The 24590-nt window shown below is 46.4% G+C and overlaps 1 protein-coding gene across 1 annotated transcript in view; it reads right to left on the reverse strand.

Moving 5' to 3' along the window:
* LOC135513220 (serine/threonine-protein kinase Nek7-like) overlaps window positions 1–24590 on the reverse strand; it is a 133865-nt gene that overhangs the window by 74615 nt on the left and 34660 nt on the right. The window contains exon 2 of the mRNA XM_064936024.1: window positions 11802–11889. Coding sequence (XP_064792096.1) covers window positions 11802–11861 — 60 coding nt within the window. The 5' untranslated portion in view covers window positions 11862–11889. The remainder of the gene's footprint in view (window positions 1–11801; window positions 11890–24590) is intronic.

The raw sequence follows: 24590 nt of genomic DNA on the forward strand, positions 1-24590 counted from the left end.
AATGAAGGCAAAAAAACGGATTTGAGAGTGCGCTGACCCTGGAGCTAGAGGGGGTACAGCTGACCCTGGTGCTAGAGGGGGTACAGATGACCCTGGTGTTATTTAACCAGGTAGGCCAGTTGAGAACACCTTTATTTAACCAGGTAGGCTAGTTGAGAACACCTTTATTTAACCAGGTAGGCTAGTTGAGTACACCTTTATTTAACCAGGTAGGCTAGTTGAGAACACCTTTATTTAACCAGGTAGGCTAGTTGAGAACACCTTTATTTAACCAGGTAGGCCAGTTGAGAACACCTTTATTTAACCAGGTAGGCTAGTTGAGAACACCTTTATTTAACCAGGTAGGCCAGTTGAGAACACCTTTATTTAACCAGGTAGGCCAGTTGAGAACACCTTTATTTAACCAGGTAGGCCAGTTGAGAACACCTTTATTTAACCAGGTAGGCTAGTTGAGAACACCTTTATTTAACCAGGTAGGCTAGTTGAGAACACCTTTATTTAAACAGTTAGGCTGGTTGAGAACAAGTTCTCATTTACAACTACGATCTGGCCATGATAAAGCAAAGCAGTGCGACACAAACGACATGGAATAAGAGTTACACATGGAATAAACAAGCGTACAGTCAATAACACATTTTTTTTTAAAGTAAGTCTATATACAGTGTGTGCAAATGGCGTAAGGAGGTAAGGCAATAAATAGGCCATAGTAGTGAAGTAATTACAGTTTAGCAAATTAACACTGGAGTGATAGATGTGCAGATGATGATGTGCAAGTAGAAATACTGGTGTGCAAAACAGCAGAAAAGTAAATAAAAACAGTATGGGGATGAGGTAGGTAGATTGGATGGGCTATTTACCGATGGACTATGTACAGCTGCAGCAATCGGTTAGCTGCTCAGATAGCTGATGTTTAAAGTTAATGAGGGAAATATAAGTCCCCAGAGCTTCAGCGATTTTTGCAAATCATTCCAGTCATTGGCAGCAGAGAACTGGAAGGAAAGGTGGCCAAAGGAGATGTTGGCTTTGGGGATGACAAGTGAGATATACCTGCTAGATCGCTTGCTACGGGTGGGTGTTGTTATCATGACCAGTCAGATGAGATAAGGTGGAGCTTTATCTAGCATCGACTTATAGATGACCTGGGGCCAGTGGGTCTGGCGACGAATATGTAGCGAGGGCCAGCCAACTAGAGCGGGTGGGTGGGTGGTATATGGGGCTTTGATGACAAAGCGGATGGCACTGTGATAGACTACATCCAGTTTGCTGAGTAGAGTATTGGAGGCAATTTTTTTAAATGACATCGCCAAAGTTGAGGATCGGTTAGATAGTCAGTTTTACGAGGGTATGTTTGGCGGCATTAGTGAAGGAAGCTTTAATGCGAAATAGGAAGCCAATTCTAGATTTAATTTTGGATTGGAGATGTTTAATATGAGTCTGGAAGGAGAGTTTACAGTCTAGCCAGGCACCTAGGTATTCGTAGTTGTCCACATATTCTAAATCAGAACCATTCAGAGTAGTGATGCTATTCGGGCGGGTGGGTGCAGGCAGAGAATGGTTGAAAAGCATGCATTTGGTTTTACTAGCGTTTAAGAGCAGCTGGAGGACACGGAAGGAATGTTGTATGGCATTGAAGCTCGTTTGGGGGTTTGTTAACACAGTGTCCAAAGAAGGGCCAGATGTATACAGAATGGTGTCGTCTGTGTAGAGGTGGATCAGGGGATCACCCGCATCAAGAGCTCCATTGTTGATATATACAGAGAAAAGAGTCGGCCCGAGAATTGAACCCTGTGGTGCCCCCATAGAGACTGCCAGAGGTCCGGATAACAGGCCCTCCGATTTGACATACTGAATTCTGCCTGAGAAGTAGTTGGTGAACCAAGCGAGGCAGTCATTTGAGAAACCAAAGCTGTTGAGTCTGCCGATAAGAATACGGTGATTGACAGAATCGAAAGCCTTGGCCAGGTCGATGAAGATGGCTGCACAGTACTGTCTTTTATTGATGGCAGTTATGATATCGTTTAGTACCTTGAGTGTGGCTAAGTGCACCCGTGACCAGCTCGAAAACCGGATTGCACAGCGGAGAAGGTACGGTGGGATTCGAAATGGTCAGTGATCTGTTTATTAACTTGGTTTTCGAAAACCTTTGAAAGGCAGGGCAGGATGGGGGATGAACGCGGCAGCGTTCTAATCTTTTGGAATCTCGGACAATATGAAAGATGTTGAACAGACTGGTAGTATGGGTTGCAACAATGGCAGCGGATAATTTTAGAAAGAGAGGGTCCAGATTGTCTAGCTCAGCTTATTTGTACGGGTCCAGGTTTTGCAGCTCTTTCAGAACACCTGCTATCTGGATTTGGGTAATTAGAAAATGAAATAATTTCCCTAAGATTCTGATAAGACATGAACTAAATGCATAAGTGATGTGTATTTTTCTTCAACTTTCTGAAGAGCCAATGGTGTGGGCATGCTACTGTCTGTCATTTTGTATAGCCGTTAGTGATCATGCTAATGACAACCGTCTTCTGGTAAATGGAAAGGCTTTCCCAAAAACCTTCGCAATTAACTGTTGACTGTAGACTATGTCTAGAGTATCTACACCAAAAATGTTTGATTTCTTAGATTTCTTAGTCTCCTGATGTGGTTTAAGCATTGTTGTGTACTTTCAATTTAGTCAGGTTTTTTATTTTAAGTTTGATATTGAGAGCGAAAATTCGGAAAAACTAAAAACGAAATTTGGGAGGGAAAAAAAACGACCTGGAATTCAGCAAAAAAACACAATAGATTTTATAGGGCCCTAGCGAGGGCAGGGCTGTCACTCGCTGCATGGCAGCTTGACAAATGTTAGTATGAGGCCGTAAAGCGCTGTGACAGCCTCCTGCTGAGAGTTCCGTCTCATTAATGTGTTCTGGCAGGCTGGCCCCCTAATCATACATTTACATATGCAATGACCTATATTTGCATGTCAGATCGCACACTGTCCTGGCGTGATTAACAACGGGCACCTCCCTGCGTGGAGTCGCCTTGGGTGGTGGGCGAGAGGCTAGGAGAGGGAAGGGGAGGGCAGGCGAGGGGTGAGCCAGAAATGGGGGGGGGTTAGGAGAGGGAAGGGGAGAGCAGAGGGCCGGAGGGGGTCAATTTTTTGTTGGCCGAGGGGCCGGGCTGCCAGGCAGGATTATGTCAGGCGGGGGCCCCGGCATTAGACACTTCATTAGAGCTAATCTGTTTAGCAGTGGGCAGTGTATGTAAACTTCACAGGCCATTTGCGGCACCTCGTTGCCCCCTGGCCTGGCCTTCAAAGGGCAGCCAGGCCGTCCTGAATGACAGGCCGTCTCATCGCAATGGCCTGTCACACACACAGCCGCTCCCAGCTGACACACACACACACTGGCACACACTCACTGACACATATGTGGGTGAGGCGCAGCACCTCGACCCCTAACAACAGAGGAGAGGAGGAGATGCACAGAGAGGAGAGGAGGAGAGGCACAGAGAGGAGATGCACAGAGAGGAGAGGAGGAGAGGCAGAGAGGAGAGGAGGAGAGGAGAGAAGGAGAGGCACAGCGTAGAGAGGAGAGGAGGAGATGCACAGAGAGGAGAGAAGGAGAGGCAGAGAGGAGAGAAGGAGAGGCAGAGAGGAGAGAAGGAGATGCACATAGAGGAGAGGAGGAGATGCACAGAGAGGAGAGGAGGAGATGCACAGAGAGGAGAGGAGGAGATGCACAGAGAGGAGAGAAGGAGAGGCACAGAGAGGAGAGGAGAGGCACAGAGAGGAGAGAAGGAGAGGCACAGAGAGGAGAGAAGGAGAGGCACAGAGAGGAGAGGAGAGGCACAGAGAGGAGAGAAGAGGCACAGAGAGGAGAGAAGGATAGGCACAGAGAGGAGAGGAGAGGCACAGAGAGGAGAGAAGGAGAGGCACAGAGAGGAGAGGAGAGGCACAGAGAGGAGAGAAGGAGAGGCACAGAGAGGAGAGGCACAGAGAGGAGAGAAGGAGAGGCACAGAGAGGAGAGGAGGAGATGCACAGAGAGGAGAGGAGGAGAGGCACAGAGGAGAGAAGGAGAGGCACAGAGAGGAGAGAAGGAGAGGCACAGAGAGGAGAGAAGGAGAGGCACAGAGAGGAGAGAAGGAGAGGCACAGAGAGGAGAGGAGAGGCACAGAGAGGAGAGAAGGAGAGGCACAGAGAGGAGAGAAGGAGAGGCACAGAGAGGAGAGGAGAGGCACAGAGAGGAGAGAAGGAGAGGCAGAGGAGAGGCACACAGAGGAGAGGAGGAGAGGCACACAGAGGAGAGGTACACAGAGAAGAGGAGGAGAGGCACACAGAGGAGAGGCACACAGAGGAGAGGAGGAGAGGCACACAGAGGAGGAGAGGCACACCGAGGAGAGGCAAGGAGAGGAGAGGCACAGAGAGGAGAGAAGGAGAGGCAGAGGAGAGGCACACAGAGGAGAGGAGGAGAGGCACACAGAGGAGAGGTGGAGAGGCACACAGAGGAGGAGGAGAGGCACACAGAGGAGAGAAGGAGAGGCACAGAGAGTAGAGAAGGAGAGGCACAGAGAGTAGAGAAGGAGAGGCACAGAGTAGAGAAGGAGAGGCACAGAGAGGAGAGAAGGAGAGGCACAGAGTAGAGAAGGAGAGGCACAGAGTAGAGAAGGAGAGGCACAGAGAGGAGAGAAGGAGAGGCACAGAGAGGAGAGAAGGAGAGGCACAGAAGAGAGAAGGAGAGGCACAGAAGAGAGAAGGAGAGGCACAGAGTAGAGAAGGAGAGGCACAGAGAGTAGAGAAGGAGAGGCACAGAGTAGAGAAGGAGAGGCACAGAGTAGAGAAGGAGAGGCACAGAGTAGAGAAGGAGAGGCACAGAGAGTAGAGAAGGAGAGGCACAGAGTAGAGAAGGAGAGGCACAGAGTAGAGAAGGAGAGGCACAGAGTAGAGAAGGAGAGGCACAGAGTAGAGAAGGAGAGGCACAGAGTAGAGAAGGAGAGGCACAGAGTAGAGAAGGAGAGGCACAGAGAGGAGAGAAGGAGAGCCACAGAGAGGAGAGAAGGAGAGCCACAGAGAGGAGAGAAGGAGAGCCACAGAGAGGAGAGAAGGAGAGCCACAGAGAGGAGAGAAGGAGAGGCACAGAGGAGAGAAGGAGAGGTACAGAGAGGAGAGAAGGAGAGGTACAGAGAGGAGAGAAGGAGAGGCACAGAGAGGAGAAGGAGAGGCACAGAGAGGAGAGAAGGAGAGGTACAGAGAGGAGAGAAGGAGAGCCACAGAGAGGAGAGAAGGAGAAGCACAGAGAGTAGAGAAGGAGAGGCACAGAGAGGAGAAGGAGAGGCACAGAGAGGAGAGAAGGAGAGGTACAGAGAGGAGAGAAGGAGAGGCACAGAGAGGAGAGAAGGAGAGGCACAGAGAGGAGAGGCACAGAGAGGAGAGAAGGAGAGGCACAGAGAGGAGAGGCACAGAGAGGAGAGAAGGAGAGGCACAGAGAGGAGAGGTGTGTACAGATTGCAGCATGTGTGAAACATATGTTAACATTGCCAAAGCAAGTGAAGTAAATAATAAATAAAAGTGAAATAAACAAAATCAAATGAACTGTAAACATTACACTCACAAAAGTTCCAAAAGAATAAAGACATTTCAAATGACATTATGTCTATATACAGTGTTGTAATGATGTGCAAATAGTTTAAGTACAAAAGGGAAAATAAATAAACAAATAAATATGGGTTGAATTTACAATGGAGTTTGTTCTTCACTGGTTGTCCTTTTCTTGTGGCAACAGGTCACAAATCTTGCTGCTGTGATGTCACACTGTGGTATTTCACCCAGTAGATATGGGACGTAATCAAAATTGGGTTTGTTTTCAAATTCTTTGTGGATCTGTGTAATCTGAGGGAAATATGTCTCTCTAATATGGTCATACATTGGGCAGGAGGTTAGGAAGTGCATCTCAGTTTCCACTTCATTTTGTGGGCAGTGAGCACATAGCCTGTCTTCTCTTGAGAGCCATGTCTGCCTACGGCGGCCTTTCTCAATTGCAAGGCTATGCTCACCGAGTCTGTACATAGTCAAAGCTTTCCTTAATTTTGGGTCAGTCACAGTGGTCAGGTATTCTGCCACTGTTTACTCTCTGTTTAGGGCCAAATAGCATTCTAGTTTGCTCTGTTTTTTGGTTAATTCTTCCAATGTGTTAAGTAATTATCTTCTAGTTTTCTCATGATTTGGGTCTAATTGTGTTGCTGTCTCTCAACTCAACAAAGCCAAGGAACTGAGCCCAATGCTGTCTCAACTCCAAGTCATCGCGGGTGGGAGGGGAACTGAGCCCAATGCTGTCTCAACTCCAAGTCATCGCGGGTGGGAGGGGAACTGAGCCCAATGCTGTCTCAACTCCAAGTCATCGCGGGTGGGAGTGGAACTGAGCCCAATGCTGTCTCAACTCCAAGTCATCGCGGGTGGGAGGGGAACTGAGCCCAATGCTGTCTCAACTCCAACTCCAAGTCATCGCTGGGTGGGAGGGGAACTGAGCCCAATGCTGTCTCAACTCCAAGTCATCGCGGGTGGGAGTGGAACTGAGCCCAATGCTGTCTCAACTCCAAGTCATCGCGGGTGGGAGGGGAACTGAGCCCAATGCTGTCTCAACTCCAAGTCATCGCGGGTGGGAGAGGGAACTGAGCCCAATGCTGTCTCAACTCCAAGTCATCGCGGGTGGGAGGGAACTGAGCCCAATGCTGTCTCAACTCCAAGTCATCGCGGGTGGGAGGGAACTGAGCCCAATGCTGTCTCAACTCCAAGTCATCGCGGGTGGGAGTGGAACTGAGCCCAATGCTGTCTCAACTCCAAGTCATCGCGGGTGGGAGGGGAACTGAGCCCAATGCTGTCTCAACTCCAAGTCATCGCGGGTGGGAGGGAACTGAGCCCAATGCTGTCTCAACTCCAAGTCATCGCGGGTGGGAGGGGAACTGAGCCCAATGCTGTCTCAACTCCAAGTCATCGCGGGTGGGAGGGGAACTGAGCCCAATGCTGTCTCAACTCCAAGTCATCGCGGGTGGGAGGGGAACTGAGCCCAATGCTGTCTCAACTCCAAGTCATCGCGGGTGGGAGGGGAACGGGTGGGAGGGTGGGAGGGGAACTGAGCCCAATGCTGTCTCAACTCCAAGTCATCGCGGGTGGGAGGGGAACTGAGCCCAATGCTGTCTCAACTCCAAGTCATCGCGGGTGGGAGGGGAACTGAGCCCAATGCTGTCTCAACTCCAAGTCATCGCTGGGAGGGGAACTCTCAACTCCAAGTCATCGCGGGTGGGAGGGGAACTGAGCCCAATGCTGTCTCAACTCCAAGTCATCGCGGGTGGGAGGGGAACTGAGCCCAATGCTGTCTCAACTCCAAGTCATCGCGGGTGGGAGGGGAACTGAGCCCAATGCTGTCTCAACTCCAAGTCATCGCGGGTGGGAGGGGAACTGAGCCCAATGCTGTCTCAACTCCAAGTCATCGCGGGTGGAAGTGGAACTGAGCCCAATGCTGTCTCAACTCCAAGTCATCACGGGTGGGAGGGGAACTGAGCCCAATGCTGTCTCAACTCCAAGTCATCGCGGGTGGGAGGGGAACTGAGCCCAATGCTGTCTCAACTCCAAGTCATCGCGGGTGGAAGGGGAACTGAGCCCAATGCTGTCTCAACTCCAAGTCATCGCGGGTGGGAGGGGAACTGAGCCCAATGCTGTCTCAACTCCAAGTCATCGCGGGTGGGAGGGGAACTGAGCCCAATGCTGTCTCAACTCCAAGTCATCGCGGGTGGGAGGGGAACTGAGCCCAATGCTGTCTCAACTCCAAGTCATCGCGGGTGGGAGGGGAACTGAGCCCAATGCTGTCTCAACTCCAAGTCATCGCGGGTGGGAGGGGAACTGAGCCCAATGCTGTCTCAACTCCAAGTCATCGCGGGTGGGAGGGGAACTGAGCCCAATGCTGTCTCAACTCCAAGTCATCGCGGGTGGGAGGGGAACTGAGCCCAATGCTGTCTCAACTACAAGTCATTGCGGGTGGGAGTGGAACTGAGCCCAATGCTGTCTCAACTCCAAGTCATCGCGGGTGGGAGTGGATATTTCGCCTGTATTTTTTGTGTCCCCCACTTTGGTTCTGAAATCACCATCACGGACTAATTACCTTGTAATTTATGCAGCTATGACATAGGGGTGTAATCCAACGTTTTTTGGCTATATGGATTCCACCCCTATCTCAAAATTGAATGGTTTTGACCGTTTGGATGTTTTCACCAAGTGATCTTCTCGTCACTTTGGCCATGCAGTGCACCTCGCAAAACAACAATAATGTCCTCATTATGAAATTACCAAATTTACCGTCTATGTATACAAATGACCATATACACTGATTGGTTAAAGCAAAACGACCAAAACTATTGCTGATGGTGAACCTGAACAATCAAAATCAAATCAATTGTGAGCCCCGTTCACCACCCCCTTCCCCCTCTACTCATCACCAACTCCCCACCCCCTTCCCCCTCTACTCATCACCAGCCTTCCTGACCCCCCCCCCCCCCTCTACTCATCACCAGCCTCCCTGACCCCCCGCTCTACTCATCACCAGCCTCCCTGACCCCCCTCTACTCATCACCAGCCTCCCTGACCCCCCCCTCTACTCATCACCAGCCTCCCTGACCCCCCCCTACTCATCACCAGCCTCCCTGACCCCCCCCTACACATCACCAGCCTCCCTGATCCCCCCACTCTACTCATCACCAGCCTCCCTGACCCCCCCTCTACTCATCACCAGCCTCCCACCCCCCCACCCATCACCAGCCTCCCACCCCCTCTATTCATCACCAGCCTCCCTGATCCCCCTCTACTCATCACCAGCCTCCCACCCCCCACCCATCACCAGCCTCCCACCCCCCACCCATCACCAGCCTCCCACCCCCTCTATTCATCACCAGCCTCCCGACCCCCGTCTCCTCCCTCTCCCATCCTCAGCCAGCTCAGCACCACCATACAACATTCATCACTCCGTCCATCCATCCATCCATCCATCCATCCATCCTTCCCTACCTCGCCGGTGTTTCTCTCTCTGCTCCTCTTCAATCTGTTCCTGCACCACGCCACGTTTGCTCGCTTAAAACCCTCTGCCTTGTCTCACAGTTCACACACACACACACACACACACACACAGATCTGAGCCTGTCACAACCTGCAGTAACGATCAAAACCCGTTTTGAGAATCTCTCCCTCCCACTCACTCAAAGACCAAACGCACCACTAAACATGCACATGGTACCAGTTCATCCACTTTACCTAATGCATATGCATAAAACCTCTGGGACGCAGCGACATGATATCGCCAGCGATACAGAGTCATTGAGTTGAGTTTATTTTTATTTTCTTACAGGGACAGTGCACATTAATCAAGGTTTCAGTAAAAGTGCCGGTTTTAGCCAGCCGGCTAATTTTCAACCGCAGTCCCTGGGCAGGTTATTAAAAACAATTACAATATAGACAATAGCAACATAGAACAAGCAAGACATAGCAACATAGGACAAGCAAGACGTAGCTAACAGACAGAGCAACATAGAGCAAAAAGCAGCAAGACATTCACCACACACATATTATACATCTCTCATTTTCAGGAGGGGAGATTTTTGGTCTTATTTTCTCTTTTCGCAGATGAAACAGAGAAAGGGTGAAATAGGACCTGTTGTCTGCTTATAGCCCAGGCGGCTGGTGACACCTTCATTTCGGGAGGACGGGCTCTTGGTAAAATGGCTGGAATGAAACGGTATTGACACATCAAAAGCACTGGCTCCTTGTGTTTGACACCATTCCATTCACTTCATTATTATGAGCCGTCCCTCCCTTCACCAGCCTCCTGTGGCTGGTCGAGACACAGTATGGCGCTAGATGCCTAACAGGAAGTAGAATGCCTGGATCTGGATGTGATAGGCCTGCTGTGTTTTACATCCTCTAACTGTAAAATCTAATCTTGCATAAACTAATAGTATGCATGTTATTAGACCTACTTCTAAATATATTTCCTATATTTTAATACAATCATGAAGAGAGATAATGAACTGAAATTAGGCTAAATGGTGAAAAACAGACAGAGGAAATCATTATCACCACAACTGTCATTATTGATTATGAGATCTCATTAGAAGAAAAAAAATACATGAAATAAATGATGAAATCTTCTCTTGTTCTTTCCTTTTTTTGTGCACAACCCAATTATCCTTAAATTAGATATCAAACATCTTCTATAAAAATGTTCCCCCTGGCTATTTCGCAGTTAATATTGCACTGGCTTTGCATACACAGGAAAAACAACAGGTCTATTTTTTTGCTTTAGAAAAAGCGGTTGTCTTCCCGTTTCGTCCCCGGTGTATGGATATGGATTGTCTGGGTGAGTCCATTCAATATATTGTGGACCCAGAAACATCCTTGTGCATGAAGGAGATCGATGAGGATGATGTATGATACTGCTTCTGCACCGTAACAACCTCAATGTTACGAAACCCAAATCTCCACCAGCCTCGAGAGTTTCAGTCAATACTAACTCTCTCTCCACCATTCATCTAGCCTTTCCTACATGCCTATACTGTATGATTCAGGCCTTAGTCAATTTACACATTTGTAGTATTTATAATACTGTTACTGAAAATACATTTTGTTCTTCAACTTTACTTGGAATCGACTACAGCCTAAATTATACTCAACTTTATTTACATGAACAGACTAACTTTTAATTCAAAGTATAGGTCTTGCGTAAATCTGAATGATAATTTGTGAGTTAATTCCCTGTGGCTGGAATATAGGTACAGCTGCCTGCTGGCCTTGTGATTGGGTGAAAGGTTAGGGTGAAGGGATCCTCCCTGTGGCTGGAATATAGGTACAGCTGCCTGCTGGCCTTGTGATTGGGTGAAAGGTTAGGGTGAAGGGATCCTCCCTGTGGCTGGAATATAGGTACAGCTGCCTGCTGGCCTTGTGATTGGGTGAAAGGTTAGGGTGAAGGGATCCTCCCTGTGGCTGGAATATAGGTACAGCTGCCTGCTGGCCTTGTGATTGGGTGAAAGGTTAGGGTGAAGGGATCCTCCCTGTGGCTGGGATATAGGTACAGCTGCCTGCTGGCCTTGTGATTGGGTGAAAGGTTAGGGTGAAGGGATCCTCCCTGTGGCTGGAATATAGGTACAGCTGCCTGCTGGCCTTGTGATTGGGTGAAAGGTTAGGGTGAAGGGATCCTCCCTGTGGCTGGAATATAGGTACAGCTGCCTGCTGGCCTTGTGATTGGGTGAAAGGTTAGGGTGAAGGGATCCTCCCTGTGGCTGGGATATAGGTACAGCTGCCTGCTGGCCTTGTGATTGGGTGAAAGGTTAGGGTGAAGGGATCCTCCCTGTGGCTGGAATATAGGTACTGCTGCCTGCTGGCCTTGTGATTGGGTGAAAGGTTAGGGTGAAGGGATCCTCCCTGTGGCTGGAATATAGGTACTGCTGCCTGCTGGCCTTGTGATTGGGTGAAAGGTTAGGGTGAAGGGATCCTCCCTGTGGCTGGAATATAGGTACAGCTGCCTGCTGGCCTTGTGATTGGGTGAAAGGTTAGGGTGAAGGGATCCTCCCTGTGGCTGGAATATAGGTACAGCTGCCTGCTGGCCTTGTGATTGGGTGAAAGGTTAGGGTGAAGGGATCCTCCCTGTGGCTGGAATATAGGTACAGCTGCCTGCTGGCCTTGTGATTGGGTGAAAGGTTAGGGTGAAGGGATCCTCCCTGTGGCTGGAATATAGGTACAGCTGCCTGCTGGCCTTGTGATTGGGTGAGAGTTAAGGGATCCTACCTGTGGCTGGAACGAGGGTACTGCTGCCTGCTGGCCTTGTGATTGGGTGTCCATGTCCATGGTGTCAGAAGATCCGTCACTAACACCTCTGAGGAAACACAAACATAACCTACAGTTAAAATTACAATATCAATTAAAATGAAATGTATTTATAAAGCCCTTCGTACATCAGCTGATATCTCAATGTGCTGTACAGAAACCCAGCCTAAAACCCCAAACAGCAAGCAATGCAGGTGTAGAAGCACGGTGGCTAGGAAAAACTCCCTAGAAAGGCCAGAACCTAGGAAGAAACCTAGAGAGGAACCAGGCCTCTCCAATAGTTACAAATCACTCTGCCATTTCCTGGTTGCAAAAATTCTAATGGTTCAGACAATTTCAGTTTATGTGACAAAATAAGCTTTGTATAGTGTAGAGAACAATTCTACCATCTTAAAACCTGTTAGAGATCAGGCTACTTTTTTCAACATTCTGTTAAAAATCGCGCAACATCTCAACGTCCTGCTACTCATGCCAGGAATATAGTATATGCATATGATTAGTATGTGTGCATAGAAAACACTCTGAAGTTTCTAAAACTGGTTAAATGATGTCTGTGACTATAACAGAACGTGTTTCGTGGTCAAAATCGCAAGGAAACCTGATCACAAAATCGACTGAAAAAAAATCAATCCGCCAGTCTCTGTATTGTCTATTGCAAGGTATAATAGATAGGGATGGGCTTACAGTTCCTACAGCTTCCACACGATGTCGCCAGTGTTGTGAATTCTATGCAGCTAAATCCTTGGTCATATGAGTAATAGGCACAGCCTTTCGTCGGGTACACAGCAGGAAGAAATGGAAGGGGGAAAGTGGACTACGTTTTCCAAACTTGTTGCTATTGAATACAGATCGCTCCGTGATCAATTTGATCGTTTATTAACGTTTACTAATACCTAAAGTTGGATTACAGAAGTAGTTTGAAGTGTTTTGTCAAAGTTTATAGGCAACTTTTTTAATTTAAAAAAATAACATTGCGTTTATAAACGGTGTTTTTCCTGGATCACACAGTCTTCATAAATGGACATTTTGGGTATACAAGGACCGATTTAATCGGAAAAAAAAAGACCCATTTGTGATGTTTCTGGGACATATAGGAGTGCCAACAAAGAAGCTCGTCAAAGGTAATGAATGTTTTATATTTTATTTCTGCGTTTTGTGTAGCGCCGGCTACGCTAATTATTTTGTTTACGTCCCCTTCAGGTATTTCGGGGTGTTGCATGCTATCAGATAATAGCTTCTCATGCTTTCGCCGAAAAGCATTTTAAAACTCTGACTTGTTGGCTAGATTCACAACGAGTGTAGCTTGAATTGAGTACCCTGCATGTGTGTTTTAATGAACGTTTGAGTTTTAACGAGTGCTATTAGCATTTGGCGTAGCGCATTTGCATTTATTGTTGGCAAGGTGGGACGCTAGCGCGTCGGGTTGCCCAGAGAGGTTAAACACTGTGAAACAGATTTTCACCAAAAATATAGTTTTTTCAGCTGTTTGAAGATGGTGTAAAAAAAAAACAATGTAAAAACAACCAAAAACTAAACATAGGAACGGGAAGCATAGAAATACCACACATAGAACAGATATACCACTTATTTGACTTGCTTTCAATGAGAACGACAGATCTATACCTCACATTACAACATGAATTTGAATCGGGTTGCCCAAAAAGCTACCTACTGCACCTTTAACATTATAGTCACAAGCTTCATTCAAAGTTAGCCCAATAAAAAATAAAAATAAACTCTCCTTTCCCTCACAGCCAGGTAGAAACATACCAGGAAGTAGAACATCCTGTTACCTCAACGTTACCTAGAGAAGAACTCCTCACTCTGCCATCTAACAGTCCAAACACTCACAGACTAGAAACACTGCCTGAGCATTACAGAGCCTGAGACAATAGTGTGTTGCTGCCGTGACTGTTGCCTGGGTACTGTCTGCGTCTCTATGGACCTGAAAGCCTGTGTGTTAGAGAGAGAGAGCACACACACACAGTCTGACCTGCTCTTATATATCTCCCGCACAGCTCAGGTTACACTGGTTTTGGCAGAGATTCAATGTGGGATTGACAACAGAAGACCACACACACATGCCATCCATTGAGTTCCACAATAACTGTATGGGAATGACATGTAAAATCACCTTGTAGCAAGAGTGTACAGGTCCTTAATTAATGTAGTCAATACGGTTTGCCAATGATATTCAAAACGGTGATATCTAAAGTAGTGTGTACAGTGTACTAATTGCTTGTTCGAGCTTGTTACAGTGTAATTACATACCACTGTTAGTTTCTACTGAACAGCCTCAGGTCTGTGTAATGCACTTTAAAGTGTTGCCAAGAAGAATATTTTAAAATTCATGTTTAAATTTTTTTTTTATATATATATATATATTTTTTTTTTTAAACATGATGCAAAAATCCTTTTCACACGTGCAACTTGCTGATGGTTCCAGGGCCACCTCCCCATGTGTACCCAGAGGATGAGCACACTCCCAGGACTGTCAACATACGCCCTGGAATCTAACTCAAACATGTACATATTCAGTCATGTATGCTGGCTAGTCGTGCTGGGCGGTATACTCGTATACACCTTATACAGGGTACTTTTTTGGAAATACCGACGGTATGACTTTCAATATTGTCCACAAGAAAAGAAAATAATTATAATTCAGTTGTTGCCAGTCACATGGTATATGCTTGTTTACAAAGAGCACGGGGAGACAACGTGACACGAGGAGCCACTGTTAAACAGCACAAGAGATGTGATCAAGTTACACTTGAAATACACTACTACTAACTGCCAGCTAAATATGTGTCAAATATATTTTCTCCGGCTCAAGGCTCCAGCTATGCATTTGGTTTGTTAACTTGCTAGCTATATGTGGCTAGCTTGAAAAATCAAGCTTCTTGGTTACAGCACCCCCCCCCCTGCTTGAACAGTTCAATAGTTACTGTTGGTGGGTTACTTTAAGCAAATGTAATTATATTTATAGTTATATACTGTACAAAAATATAAACGCAACCTGCTGCTGGTCCCATGTTTCATGAGCTGAAATAAAAGATCCTAAGTGGGTGAGATGATGGCCTCCCATGGCCCACCCATGGCCCTCCCATGGCCCACCCATGGCCCTCCCATGGCCCTCCCAGTCATGTGAAATCCATAGATTAGGGCCTGAAGCATTTATTTCAATTGACTGATTTCTTTATATGACCTGCAACTTGAAATTGTTGCATGTTGCGTTTTATATTTTTGTTCAGTATAGTTGATAAAGGTTTAAAATACTTTTAAGTTAGGATAGCCTGAATGTTTTAAAGTTGGTCTTGTAGCTTAATTGGCTAAGGAGAAGGACCATTTTGAATATCTACCTCTATATCTCTATGCTTCTCTTTCAAACTCATGATCATTTATGCAAATGTTTTAAGTTTATAGTTCAAAAAGTATATATATTATAACAAACCTTTTGACAACCAATCTAAGTCGGGTCAGTCTGAACATCTCAACGTTAGTTTGGAGTTGATATCGTAAACCGGTGAAAGAGGATGGATCTAGAATTCATCATATTTTTACCATTCTAGTCTGTGGCCCTTTTTGCAATCGAAATGCATTGTTATCCCTAGCAACGGCTCCGTTTGGGTTGCTCAATGACGAGACATGAGAGCGCTGTCAGCTGATATTAGCTTGCTACTTTTCCTCACTCTAAACTCCGACAAACAGCTGTAACTTTTGATTGGTAGGAGATAATTATGTCCAGATTTGAATAGCAGAGAAGTACACCACGATGTCACACACTATAAGTTTGCATCTAAAGTGCTGCGTAACTTGTCAAAATGTCAGCAGTTTGTAAAAAGTTGTTCAATTTGGACTCATCAGACCAAAGGACAGAGATCCACCCGTCTAATGTCCATTGCTCATGTTTCTTGGCCCAAGCAAGTCTCTTCTTATTGGTCTCCTTTAGTAGTGGTTTCTTTGCAGTAATTCGACCATGAAGACCTGATTCACGCAGTCTCCTCTGAACAGTTGATGTTGAGATGTCTGTTACTTGAACTCTGTGAAGCATTTATTTGGGCTGCAATTTCTGAGGCTGGTAATTCTAATGAACTTATCCTCTGCAGCAGAGATAACTCTGGGTCTTCCTTTCCTGTGGAGGTCCTCATGAGAGCTAGTTTCATCATACCACAGCAGAGATAACTCTGGGTCTTCCTGTGCTGGTCCTCATGAGAGCCAGTTTCATCATAGTGCTTGTGCGACTGCACCTGAATAAACTTTAAAAAGTTCTTGACATTTTAAGGACTGACTGACCTTAATGTCTGAAAGTAATGATGAATTGTCATTTCTCGTTGCTTATTTCAGCTGTTCTTGACAAAATATGGACATGGTCTTTCACCAAATAGGGCTATTTTCCGTATACCATCCCTACCTTGTCACAACACAACTGATTGGCTCAAACAAATCACGAAGGAAAGAAATTCCACAAATTAACTTAACAAAGCACACCTGTTAATTGAAATGCATTCCAGGTGACTACTTCATGATGCTGGTTGAGAAAATGCCAAGAGTGTGCAAAGCTGTCATCAAGGCAAAAGGTGGCTACTTTAAGGGAAGACAAAGTGACTCTATGCAGTGAGCGTAAATCAGTTGACGTGTGACAAAAAGCAAATAGAGGATCCAGGTAGGTCATGTTTTCTCCCCTCAGCCAGATGAGTGAGTGAGTGAGTGGCCTGCCTGGCCTGACTCTACACAGTAGATAGATACAGGCTTCACAATTAGGATGACTCTCACTATCTGTCAGCATCGGCTCCGTCACACGACCATGACACACACACAATCCCGACCCACAGACAGGGATACAATACGAACACTCCCTTGCACAAACACAATGTTTGATTCACACACACACACACACACACACACACACACACGTGTGTGTGTGTGTGTTGGTGTGTATCCTTCCCTGCGAGACTCTGTCTGGTTGTCAGGACAGGAGACAGAGGGAGCTTGAGCATTCCCCCATGTAGCCAATTAAAATGCTGCGTTCAGGAGTTGCAGAGAGAAACACCATCTCCGTGGCGATAGAATCCGGGTGATTTAGTAAAGGTTAATCAGGTTAATTAGCTGTAAACCTGCCGACGTGTCGTTGAGTTGCAGTGTGGCACACGCCAGGGATGTTCGCCATCACCACTATTGTTGTTGGTTTGGTTAGGCTTTAGTTTTCTGGTATTCCGGGATCATTTGCCTTCGAGTGCCGCGCTTTGAAGAACTTAAAAAGTGTTTGCACAACACAGTCTCTCCTGGGATTGTGTTGGGAGCCTTCTTTTCCCCTCTTCTGAAATGTACATTAAAAGCCTCTTTTCAAATAATTAATCAGCATTCAAATGCAAAAAAAAATTAAATCATTAGCAGAATTAAAAATACCCAAAGCTGGCGAGGGAGACTAAAATATCATCAGTTCAGTTCAACGTCTGACTCCCATACAACATGATCTGCTTTTAAATATATGAATAAAGTCATCAAGGAATAAATTACACACACCCTGACAACTTATCCTTTGTCAAATCCATGATGTAAATCCAACATATTCTATCACAAAATAGCCTATATTCATAAAACAAACAACTGGCTAAGTGACATAGCCTGGCACACAAAAAAAACTCACATAAAAATGTATGGACATAACTGCAAAGATTGTGTCTTGAAGATGTTTTTTCTCTAGCTGGACCACTTGCTGTGGTCCATAAGCCGGTGAGGATACAGTGAGTGCCCGCTGTGCTCCAGCCTGACATTTGGCTGGGCTGGAGTGTTGTTTGGGACACGAGTTACCCTCACGAGTGGTTATTAACAGTCCAGTCTCCTTTCCTGCTGAGGTTTCAAATGGGGGCTGACGCTAACACCCCTCTCTTCTCACTGATCCGGCTCCGTGTCAAAATACCCACGAGGCATCTGGGTTCTACATCTCTCCATCCCACACTCTCGGTAACAGGATCAGTTAAGACTGCCAGTTTACATCAGAGCAGGGGAGATGCACTAACGAGGAAAGAACAATTAACGGCCAGCACTCACTCATTCTGGAGGCGCAAACGATGTACGCAATGTATCACTCAAACGTAACACACAGTCCAATCCAGTCAAAATCAGTTTCTGGGGCAACAAAATAAAGCAACGATCTTTAAAAAAAAAAATGTATTCTGACAAAGAAAAGATAGAAGATAAAAGATAGATACTGTTATCTTGTTATTAAGGTCTAGATACTGTTTCTTGTTATTAAAGTCAATATAAGTGTATTCAATCTGACCTGTTTAATCCCATCTTTGATTGCAAATTATCTCTGAGCCTGGTTTTGGGAATTCTGCCTACAAAGACGGACCACTGACGAGTATGAATCATTTCACCCCCCAATCTCCCATCCAAACCTTGTCACCTACACCCCTACCCCCTCCACTCTCCCTCATTCCCCAGCCTCTCTCCTCATTAGCCTGATGAGCTGGTTCAGAGTGACGGAGCGCAGCGGCGGGAGAGGAAAGGCTTCACTTTCACCAACACTTCCTCCTCTCTCCATTATTCATGTAACAGAGAAAGAAAACAAAGAGAGACAGAGAGAGATAGAGGGGAAGAGAGAGAGAGAGCGAGAGAGAGCGAGAGAGAGAGAGAGGAAGAGAGAGAGAGAAAGGAAGAGAGAGCGAGAAAGGAAGAGAGAGCGAGAGAGAGAGGAAGAGGAAGAGAGAGAGAGGAAGAGAGAGAGAGAGAGAGGAAGAGAGAGAGAGGAAGAGGAAGAGAGAGAGAGAGGAAAAGGAAGAGAGAGAGAGAGGAAGAGAGGAGAGAGAGAGGAAGAGAGAGAGAGAGGGAGAGAGAGAGAGAGAGAGGAAGAGAGGAAGAGAGAGAGAGAGAGATATAGAAAGGAATAGAGAGAAAGAGGAAGAGAGAGAGAGAGGAAGAGAGAGAGGAAGAGGAAGAGAGAGAGAGAGGAAGAGAGAGAGAGGAAGAGGAAGAGAGAGAGAGAGGAAGAGAGAGAGAGGAAGAGAGAGAGAGGAAGAGAGAGGAAGAGAAAGAGAGAGATAGAGAGAGAGAGCAAGCGAGAGGAACAGAGAAAGAGAGGAACAGAGATAGATACATGAATCCGTTATAGAACCCATTGCCCTTTATGGTTATGATAATGCATGCAGAGCAGAATTAGGGCGATACCCACTAACTATCAAAATCCAGAAAAGAGCCGTTAAATTCCACAACCATCCTAAAAGGAAGTGATTCCCAAATCTTCCATAACAAAGTCATCACCTACAGAGAGATTAACCTGGAGAAGAGTCCCCTAAGAAAGCTGGTCCTGGGGCTCTGTTGACAAACAGACTCCACAGATCCCCAGGACAGCAGCACAATTAGACCCAACCAAATCATGAGAAAACAAAAAGATAATTCCTTGACAGATTGGAAAGAACTTCCGGCGCCGACAGAGATGGCCGCCTCGCTTCGCGTTCCTAGGAAACTACGCAGTTTTTTGTTTTTTTACGTGTTATTTCTTACATTAGAACCCCAGGTCATCTTAGGTTTCATTACATACAGTCGAGAAGAACTAATGTATATAAGATCTGGGGCGGCAGAGTAGCCTAGTGGTTAGAGCGTTGGACTAGCAATCGGAAGGTTGCGAGTTCAAACCCCCGAGCTGACAAGGAACAAATCTGTCGTTCTGCCCCTGAACAGGCAGTTAACCCACTGTTCCCAGGCTGCCATTGAAAATAAGAATTTGTTCTTAATTAACTGACTTGCCTGGTTAAATAAAAGTAAAATAAAAAAATATATAAAAAAATCAGCGTCAACTCACCATCAGTATGACCAAGAATATGTTTTTCGCGACGCGGATCCTGTGTTCTGCCTTACAAACAGGACAACGGAATGGATCGCATGCAGCGACCCAAAAAAACGACTCCGAAAAAGAGGGAAACGAGGCGGTCTTCTGGTCAGACTACGGAGACGGGCACATCGTGCCCCACTTCCTAGCATTCTTCTTGCCAATGTCCAGTCTCTTGACAACAAGGTTGATGAAATCCGAGCAAGGGTAGCATTCCAGAGGGACATCAGAGACTGTAACGTTCTGTGCTTCACGGAAACATGGCTCACTGGAGAGACGTTATCCGAAGCGGTGCAGCCAACGGGTTTCTCCACGCATCGCGCCGACAGAAACAAACACCTTTCTGGTAAGAAGAGGGGTGGGGGCGTATGCCTTATGGCTAACGAGGCATGGTGCGATGAAAGAAACATACAGGAACTCAAATCCTTCTGTTCACCTGATTTAGAATTCCTCACAATCAAATGTGGACCGCATTATCTACCAAGAGAATTCTCTTCGATTATAATCACAGCTGTATATATTCCCCCCCAAGCAGACACATCGATGGCTCTGAACGAACCTTATTTAACTCTTTGCAAACTGGAAACCATTTATCCGGAGGCTGCATTCACTGTTGCTGGGGATTTTAACAAGGCTAATCTGAAAACAAGACTCCCTAAATTTTATCAGCATATCGATTGCGCAACCAGGGGTGGAAAAACCTTGGATCACTGTTACTCTAACTTCCGCGCCGCATATAAGGCCCTGCCCCACCCCCCTTTCGGAAAAGCTGACCACGACTCCATTTTGCTGATACCTGCCTACAGACAAAAACGGAAACAAGAAGCTCCCACGCTGAGGTCTGTCCAACGCTGGTCCGACCAAGCTGACTCCACACTCCAAGACTGCTTCCATCACGTGGACTGGGACATGTTTCGTATTGCGTCAGATAACAACATTGACGAATACGCTGATTCGGTGTGCGAGTTCATTAGAACGTGCGTTGAAGATGTCGTTCCCATAGCAACGATTAAAACATAACTAACCAGAAACCGTGGATTGATGGCAGCATTCGCGTGAAACTGAAAGCGCGAACCACTGCTTTTAATCAGGGCAAGGTGTCTGGTAACATGACTGAATACAAACAGTGCAGCTATTCCCTCTGTAAGGCTATCAAACAAGCTAAGCGTCAGTACAGAGACAAAGTAGAATCTCAATTCAACGGCTCAGACACAAGAGGCATGTGGCAGGGTCTACAGTCAATCACGGACTACAGGAAGAAATCCAGCCCAGTCACGGACCAGGATGTCTTGCTCCCAGGCAGACTAAATAACTTTTTTGCCCGCTTTGAGGACAATACAGTGCCACTGACACGGCCTGCAACGGAAACATGTGGTCTCTCCTTCACTGCAGCCGAGGTGAGTAAAACATTTAAACGTGTTAACCCTCGCAAGGCTGCAGGCCCAGACGGCATCCCCAGCCGCGCCATCAGAGCATGCGCAGACCAGCTGGCTGGTGTGTTTACGGACATATTCAATCAATCCCTATACCAGTCTGCTGTTCCCACATGCTTCAAGAGGGCCACCATTGTTCCTGTTCCCAAGAAAGCTAAGGTAACTGAGCTAAACGACTACCGCCCCGTAGCACTCACTTCCGTCATCATGAAGTGCTTTGAGAGACTAGTCAAGGACCATAATCACCTCCACCCTACCTGATACCCTAGACCCACTCCAATTTGCTTACCGCGCAAATAGGTCCACAGACGATGCAATCTCAACCACACTGCCCTAACCCATCTGGACAAGAGGAATACCTATGTGAGAATGCTGTTCATCGACTACAGCTCGGCATTCAACACCATAGTACCCTCCAAGCTCGTCATCAAGCTCGAGACCCTGGGTCTCGACCCAGCCCTGTGCAACTGGGTACTGGACTTCCTGACGGGCCGCCCCCAGGTGGTGAGGGTAGGTAACAACATCTCCTCCCCGCTGATCCTCAACACTGGGGCCCCACAAGGGTGCGTTCTGAGCCCTCTCCTGTACTCCCTGTTCACCCACGACTGCGTGGCCACGCACGCCTCCAACTCAATCATCAAGTTTGCGGACGACACAACAGTGGTAGGCTTGATTACCAACAACGACGAGACGGCCTACAGGGAGGAGGTGAGGGCCCTCGGAGTGTGGTGTCAGGAAAATAACCTCACACTCAACGTCAACAAAACTAAGGAGATGATTGTGGACTTCAAGAAACAGCAGAGGGAACACCCCCCTATCCACATCGATGGAACAGTAGTGGAGAGAGTAGCAAGTTATAAGTTCCTCGGCATACACATCACAGACAAACTGAATTGGTCCACTCACACAGACAGCATCGTGAAGAAGGCGCAGCAGCGCCTCTTCAACCTCAGGAGGCTGAAGAAATTTGGCTTGTCACAAAAAGCACTCACAAACTTCTACAGATGCACAATCGAGAGCATCCTGGCGGGCTGTATCACCGCCTGGTACGGCAACTGCTCCGCCCTCAACCATAAAGCTCTCCAGAGGGTAGTGAGGTCTGCACAACGCATCACCGGGGGCAAACTACCTGCCCTACAGGACACCTACACCACCCGATGTTACAGGAAGGCCATAAAGATCATTAAGGACATCAACCACCCGAGCCACTGCCTGTTCACCCCGCTATCATCCAGAAGGCGAGGTCAGTACAGGTGCATCAAAGCTGGGACCGAGAGACTGAAAAACAGCTTCTATCTCAAGGCCATCAGACTGTTAAACAGCCACCACTAACATTGAGTGGCTGCTGCCAACACACTGACACTGACTCAACTCCAGCCACTTTAATAATGGGAATTGATGGGAAATTATGTAAATATATCACTAGCCACTTTAAACAATGCTACCTTATATAATGTTACTTACCCTACATTATTCATCTCATATGCATACGTATATACTGTACTCTATATCATCGACTGCATCCTTATGTAATACATGTATCACTAGCCACTTTAACTATGCCACTTTGTTTACATACTCATCTCATATGTATATACTGTACACGATACCATCTACTGTATCTTGCCTATGCTGCTCTGTACCATCACTCATTCATATATCCTTATGTACATATTCTTTATCCCCTTACACTGTGTATAAGACAGTAGTTTAGGAATTGTTAGTTAGATTACTTGTTGGTTATTACTGCATTGTCGGAACTAGAAGCACAAGCATTTCGCTACACTCGCATTAACATCTGCTAACCATGTGTATGTGACAAATAAAATTTGATTTGATTTGATTTGAGAATAAACACAAATAAACAGAGCCAACTGGAATGCTATTTAACCCTAAACAGAGAGTACACAGTGGCAGAATACCTGACCACTGTGACTGACCCTAAACAGTGAGTACACAGTGGCAGAATACCTGACCACTGTGACTGACCCTAAACAGAGAGTACACAGTGGCAGAATACCTGACCACTGTGACTGACCCTAAACAGTGAGTACACAGTGGCAGAACACCTGACCACTCTGACTGACCCTAAACAGTGAGTACACAGTGGCAGAATACCTGACTACTGTGACTGACCCAAACTTACGGAAAGCTATGACTATGTACAGACTCAGTGAGCATAGCATTGCTATTGAGAATGGTCGCAGTAGGCAGACCGGGTTCTCAAGAGAAGACAGGCTATGAGCACACTGCCCACAAAATGATCATATTAGAGACACATATTTCTTTCAGATTACACAAACAAACCCGATATACATCGTTACAACACTGTATATACAGTTGAAGTCGGAAGTTTACATGCACTTAGGTTGGAGTCATTAAAACTTGTTTTTCAACCACTCCACAAATTTCTTGTTAACAAAAAATAGTTTTGGAAAGTCCTTGGGATTGAGGTCAGGGCTTTGGGATGGTCATTCCAATACCTTGACTTTGTTTTCCTTAAGCAATTTTGCCACAACTTTGGAAGTATGCTTGGGGTCATTGTCCATTTGGAAGACCATTTTGCGCCAAGCTTTAACTTCCTGACTGATGTCTTGATATGTTGCATCAATATATCCACGTCATTTTCCTTTTTCATGATGCCATCTATTTTGTGAAGTGCACCAGTCCCTCCTGCAGCAAAGCACCCCCACAACATGATGCTGCCACCCCCGTGCTTCACGGTTGGGATGGTGTTCTTTGGCTTGCAAGCCTCCCCCTTTTTCCTCTAAACATAAATGGTCATTATGGCCAAACAGTTCTATTTTTGTTTCATCAGACCAGAGGACATTTCTCCAAAAAGTACCATCTTTGTCCCCATGTGCACATGCAAACAGTAGTCTGGCTTTTTATGGCAGTTCTGGAGCAGTGGCTCCTTCCTTGCTGAGTGGCCTTTCAGGTTGTCGATATACGACTTGTTTTTACTGTGGATATTGATACTTTTGTACCTGTTTCTTCCAGCATCTTCACAAGGTCCTTTGCTGTTGTTCTGGGATTGATTTGCACTTTTCGCACCAAAGTACGTTCATCTCTAGGAGACAGAACGCGCCTCCTTCCCTGAGCGGTATGTTGGCTGCGTGGTCCTATGGTGTTTATACTTGAGTACTATTGTTTGTACAGATGAACATGGTACCTTCAGGAATTTGGAAATTGCTCCCAAGGATGAACCAGACTTGTGGAGGTCTACAATTTCTTTCTCTCTCTCTCTGTGTTCCTCTCTCTCTCTGTTCCTCTCTCTTTCTGTTCCTCTCTCTTTCTGTTCCTCTCTCTTTCTGTTCCTCTCTCTTTCTGTTCCTCTCTCTCTCCCTCTCTCTCTCTTCCTCTCTCTACCATCATCATTACTACAACTACCATCATCATTACTACAACTACCATCATCATTACCACAACAACCATTACATCATTACTACAACAACCATTACATCAGTACTACAACTATCATTACAT

This window comes from Oncorhynchus masou, chromosome 24, assembly GCF_036934945.1.
Source record: "Oncorhynchus masou masou isolate Uvic2021 chromosome 24, UVic_Omas_1.1, whole genome shotgun sequence".
Lineage (NCBI taxonomy): Eukaryota > Metazoa > Chordata > Actinopteri > Salmoniformes > Salmonidae > Oncorhynchus > Oncorhynchus masou.